General features: G+C 66.1%; 1 protein-coding gene across 1 annotated transcript; it reads right to left on the bottom strand.

Moving 5' to 3' along the window:
• Positions 1–1,818: 1,818 nt before the first annotated feature.
• On the bottom strand, positions 1,819–4,192 carry ASCL2 (achaete-scute family bHLH transcription factor 2). The gene is made up of 2 exons (XM_024749003.1): positions 2,837–4,192; positions 1,819–2,218 (listed from the first exon to the last, which is right to left on the bottom strand). The coding sequence occupies exon 1, from the start codon at positions 3,427–3,429 to the stop codon at positions 2,854–2,856; it is 576 nt and encodes a 191-aa protein (XP_024604771.1). The 5' UTR covers positions 3,430–4,192; the 3' UTR covers positions 1,819–2,218; positions 2,837–2,853.
• Between the last annotated feature and the right edge of the window lie 1,479 nt (positions 4,193–5,671).

The raw sequence follows: 5,671 nt of genomic DNA on the forward strand, positions 1-5,671 counted from the left end.
AGGTGAGACCACGTGATGCCTGGGATCCGCGTCAGAACCACGTGGGGGTGGGAGTGGTGGGGTGGATGGGTGGGAGAGGCCTTGGTGCTGGTGATGGGGGCTTCTCAGAGGCTTCTCCAGGGTCCGGCACGTCCATCGTCGACAGCACCACACGTCTGATTCAACAGTGCCGCTGTGGGTTAGAGCCTGTACGCCCTGCTAGAACGCAGGCTCCACGAGGGCACCGGTGCGTCCTCGGTGCCTGGTACAGAGAAGATGTCCGATAAAAGTCCTGGAACTTCTGCACGTTTGGAATTTTCCATAATAAAAAACAGGAACACAAAAATGGCACCTCTTATCCTTCGCAGAGCTTCATCGCCGGCCCCAGCTCCCCTCCGCCCGCTCCTCCCATGCTTTCCTCCCCCACACCCAGGCATGGTCCCACCCTGCCCACCTGGTGCCACTCTGTGTCCTGGGGGCTGCAGGCCTTTGCCTGGGGTCAAGGTAAGGAGTCCCAGGAGAGCCCAGAGCCAGTGGCTCAGTGAGGTCACTGACTGCGGTGTGGATCCCTGGGAGAAGGCTGAGGGGTGGCGCTCGCTGGGTGGCCATGTCACACGCCTCCTTCTGTCCCTTGCATGAGGCTGGGTCGCTCGGCCCTGAAGCCCCAGCCACAGCTGCTCTGCTGACCCCCACCAAGTCTGAGCCTCATCAGACCCACCAGCCCTGTCGCCATGGTTACCCAGGAGCCATCTGCTCTGCCAGCACCCGGCGCCCCACCTCCCAGGGTTCCAACGGCTTTGACACAACCACTCCCTGCCGGAGGAAGGGGTGCTTTCAGCATCCTAAAGCAGCACAGGGGATCCCTGTCAGCCTCACACCCATCCTTGCAATAAAAGAGAGCTTTGGGCACAGCGAGACTTCAAAGCTGCCGAGGCCCTGGTCAAAGGTAGAGCTGAGTAATCGCCTGCGGGCCCTCTGGGCTCAGGGAGCCTGGGGGGCCCTCCTCGTTGCCCTCAAGGGAGGCCCTCACAGCCCCCGCCCACAAGCAGGCAGGCAGAGGGGCCTAGGCCTCTGCAGCCTGCGGGGCACAAGTGGCCTGGAAGCCACGGGCGCAGCAGCTGAGGGCCGAGTACGGGATGCTGGACACTGCCGGACACCTCTCCTTAAGTCCTCCCACAACTGTAGGTCACCCCCATTTGCAGGTTGAGCAACTTGCCCAGGGTCACCCAGCTGGTGGTAGGCAGCAGAAATCTGAACCCAGCAGCCTGGACTCCGAGACAGAGGGTGGCCTGGGTCAGACCCCCTCAGGCCCAGCCCTACCCTGGGCACTTGCCCTAGATCCCCGAGCCAGTCAGCAGCGTGCGGACCTCAGCTTCCGAACTGTGAAGTAGCCCTGCCTGGACCACCCGCCAGCCTGCTGCCACCTGCCAGGAGCTCCCAGCTCCACACAGCACCTGAGAATTGCTTTGGCATGGTGGCGACCAGGTTGGACTCCCAGACCTCACTTCTCTCCGCCCGCCCACCCTACAGAGGAGGGAGCGGAGTCCCAGGAGGCGCGACCACAGAGGAGGGGTCTAAGCCGCCAACCTCCCACCTATACCGGGCCCTCACCTGGGAAATGGGGGGCCTCGGGATATGGAGTGGGCACCCCCAACACCACGGATACACAGCACCGATTTACTTATAAGATCCACCCTCCCTAAAACAGGTTTTCTGACACAGGTCTCTCCCCAACTGGCAGCGCTGCAAGGGGACACCCGCCAGGGACCCTGCCCCTCAAGGGCTGCAGCGTGTCCAGATCTTGGCCAGGTTCAAAAATTCCAGGAAGAGGGAGTGGGCGGGAATAGACAATCTTTATTGGGTTCCAAATCTAAGGATTCTTTGCACAAAAAGAAGTGTTCATACTGTCAGTGTCCCTGGGCAGTTCAAGTTCATGCGTAAAGAATAGATATCTGTGTCGGCATAAAATCCTCTCCCCTTCAAACCTCCAAGTCTTGGTGCCGCAGACCCGTTCCAGTGGAAGGCCTCCGGGGACAGGGTGGCTGGGGTCCGAGGAAGCTGCCGCCCGGTTGATGTCAGGCTGGGCCGCTTCTACACTAGCCCTTGGTCAGGCTGGACGGCCGGGGAGGGTTGGCGGGATCCCCGGCTCGGTGGTGGCTTGGCCCGCGGGAACGGCGGGGACGGAAACGTGATCCATTCCAACGCGCTGGCTCCCAAGTGGTGAGCCCGCTCGCGGCCGCTAGGAGGGAAGAGGGAATAGGCACGCGCGTTAGTGCGGGATCCGGCCCGGGAAACCCCGCCCAGCCCGGCCCTGCCCCGCCCCCACCTCCCACAAGCGGAGCCGGCAGTTTCGTTTGCTCAGTGGATTTTGGAGCTCGGGTCCGTGGGTGCCTCGGTTTCGGAGTACGGCCCAGCCAGGGCGCGGGGCGGGGCGGGGCGAGCGCTCGGATCCGCAGTGAGTCAGGGATCCGCACCCCGCCGACTCATTTCTGCCACCCGGCCCGGCGCGCAATTTGCAATGCAAAGTCACTCCGCCTCCAAGCGCCCGAATCTGCCCCGGATCCGCAAGCCCTTGGGGCCTCACCCGCCCGAGGGCCGCCCCCCTCCGTCTCCCCACTCCCACTTCGGCGGCGGAGCAGCGAGGGGAAGTTTTGCAATCCCGGACAAACAAACGCTGGTCTTGCACAGGCTTGAAAAAGTTTGGGGGAAATGAAGAGTGAGCGAAATCCAGGCCATCGCCCGGGCCTGAGGCTGGGCTCCGCGGGCTCTCGGGGGCGCGAGCTGCGAGGCCGTTTGCTCCACCGCGCCCGGCAGCCCTGCCTCCGACCCTCCCTCTTCCCCGCCTCTCGGCGCTTACCTTGCTGGGACGAGAGCTCAGTAGCCCCCTAACCAGCTGGAGAAATCGAGAAGCTCGCGCGCCGCGGGGCTCAGCGCGCCCTCACAGGTGCTGTCGTCCGACGAGTAGGCGGAGCGCGGGGATCCGGGCTCCGAGCTGTGCTCGCGGCCCGGGGACGACAAGGCGCAGGAGGGCGAGGCGGCGGCGGCCCCGGGTGGCCCGTGGGGCAGTGGATGGCGCGCGGCTGGCGCCAGCAGCCCCCTGGCCAGCGCGGCGCGCACGGCATCGTGCTCGGCCAGCAGGCGCTGCAGCGCGCGAATGTACTCCACCGCCGAGCGCAGCGTCTCCACCTTGCTCAGCTTCTTGCTGGCGCCGCCCTGAGGCACGTGCTGCCGCAGCGCCTGGAATCCTAAGTTCACCAGCTTCACTCGGTTGCGCTCCCGCTCGTTGCGCCGCGCCACGGCCGCCGCTCCACTCCCGGTCTCCACCGCGCCTGGCCGCCGCCGCCGGCTGCAGCGCAGCAGCTCTGGAGACTCCGGTCGCCGCCGAGCGGCGCAGCAGCCCGAGACACCAGGCGCAGGGGGCGCGGGCCGGGGCAGCGCGCCGCTGTCCATCGCGCCCGCATCCACTCGCCCCGCGCCTCCTCCGAGTCCCTGCGCGCCGCAGGAAGGTGTGGGGCGAGGAACCGAGGGCGGAGGAACGACGGTCAAGCCTCAGCGACGATCTGGCACCGTGCTGCCAAACGACTACCCAGGGTACGTGGTGCCAGGTCGTCTGGGGTCCGGAGACAACGAGGCGCAGGAGGCCGAGAGGTGGCGGGCAGTGCGCACCGGGGAGCGTGGGGCGCTCGTGACTCGCGCGTGCTGTCGGACGCTCCCCAGGTCTTACCCGCGCGGCGCAGGCGTCTCGTTTTTAAATGTATAGATAACCCTCCTCCGCGCCGCCGCCGCCTCCTTTCTCACGCCCTCCTTCCCTTGCCTCGCCCTCCCGCCACGCTTCGTCCAACCCCTGGCGCACACAGCCTGCAAAGACCAAGCCGTGAGCGCGACCACACCCCGTCCCCCGGGCACAGTCCGCAGGTCCCCAGTGGGTCCCGGCTCCCAGCAGGTGTCCAGTGCGCCCCCCAAGATGCAGTACGCAGGTGCCGTGTGCGCACCGACCCCCAAGCTGCTGTCCGCAGGTCCCTGGTGCGACCCCTGCCACGCTCGCCTTTGGGGGTAGGGCAGGTCTAAGGCCACAGAGCACCCGTCCCTGGGTCGCGTGAGACCCCGGGGAGCAGCACGCGCCGACCAACCTGCACCCGCGCCCCGCCCCCTGCGGCCGAGGGGCGGGGGCCGGGGTTTCAGCCAGTGGCGGGCCGCCCGTTTGGCCAATCGCGGCGGGCACCACCCCACGCCCGGCCCCTGGGAGGAAGCCTGTCTGCCCGGCGCGTGGCTCCCGGGAGTGTCTCTAACAAAGCTCGGCGCCTGCGCGGCTCCGCCCGGCCCCTCCCGGCGACCAGGGTGGGCGCGCACTCCCACGCGCGCCTGTTCCTGGCCGGGCGCACACCTGTTTATGACTCCACCGGGCCTTCGAGAGGGGAACGCAGCCCTCCGGGCGGGGCGGGGCTTGAGAGGTGGTGAAGACCTGGCGCGCTTGGGTAGGGCGTTCAGGTTCCTGGGGCGCTTTTCCCCAACATCCCCTCCACGCCCACTCTCTGCGGGTGGTTGCCGTGCGCCCCGGGCCTTGGGGAGCCTTGAAGCGGAGCGCCTGGAGGTTGGCACAGACCAATTCAGACTTGCGTGGCTGTCGGCCTGCCTCTCCCCTCCGCCCTCCCCGCCGCCCCCGCAGCTTCCTCCGCTTTCCACGTTCCCCCCAAATCTTCCTCCCTTCCTGGTCCAGTTCCCTCCGGCCGCTCACCCGTCGACGTGTACCCGCCGTCGTGGCCCTTCTTCCTCACTGCCATGCCTCCAGCACCATCCACCTACCCCCGCACTGAGATTGGCCTGTGGGGGAAGGTGGTGGGGCCGCGGCCTTTCCAGCGTCTCCCAGCGGAGGTGAGGCGTCAAGAGACTTCCTCCCTGACCGATGGGGGTACATTTTGGGGTATGAGGGAGGCAGGGACTTTGGAAGTGTGCAGAATGCGCCGTTACTGGGAGAGTGTTGTCCTGCCCCGCGGCCTGGGAAGGCCAGTCAAGTGGCTGTGCCCTCAGGAGGCCACACCCAGCAGGTTTTTCCCAAAAAGTGACCAGACCCTGCTGGGCCAGGACCTCTGGGAATGGAGGCCGGGGGCGGGCGGGCCCAGCTTCCCGGAGCCGACTTACTGTTCTGGGGACGGGGTGGGGGTGGGGGACCCAGGACCCCTCCCAAGAAGTCCGCAGGGCACACGGGCAAGGATTTACTGCCCACTTCATGGCGCCCACCGGCTCCCGTTAACCCTGCAGGATTCTCCTGGCAAGTCTGCTTGACTTTCCCGCTTTAGGAAGCTACCTGGATGCCAGAACTTGCCAGGAGCAAGGGGCCCTGTTTGTCTTAGGAGGAAGCTGTGACTCAGAAAGGACATGGAATGTGTCCACAGTCACACCTCTGGCCAGTGGAGCAATCAGGTAGGAATCGGGTCCCTGCCTGAGTCCAGGTGGCCCGATCTTTTTCCCTTTCAGAGCGCAAGGCCTGGCTCACCTCTGCATCCTCTCTCTGGTCAGAGCCCACCCTCTCCTTCCCTGAGGGTTATTTGGCAAACCCCAGCCAGAGGCTTGTCCTTCCTTCCCTGCCCGTGCCAAGGGTGTCAGGGAAAATCCCGGAGTCCTGCAAACAGGGCCCTGCCTGGACTTGCGCTGGGCCTCCAGGACCTGGAGAGCCTCGGATGCTGCCTCTCCT

Source organism: Neophocaena asiaeorientalis, unplaced genomic scaffold (genome assembly GCF_003031525.2).
Source record: "Neophocaena asiaeorientalis asiaeorientalis breed wild unplaced genomic scaffold, Neophocaena_asiaeorientalis_V1.1 scaffold43, whole genome shotgun sequence".
In the NCBI taxonomy this organism is placed as follows: domain Eukaryota; kingdom Metazoa; phylum Chordata; class Mammalia; order Artiodactyla; family Phocoenidae; genus Neophocaena; species Neophocaena asiaeorientalis.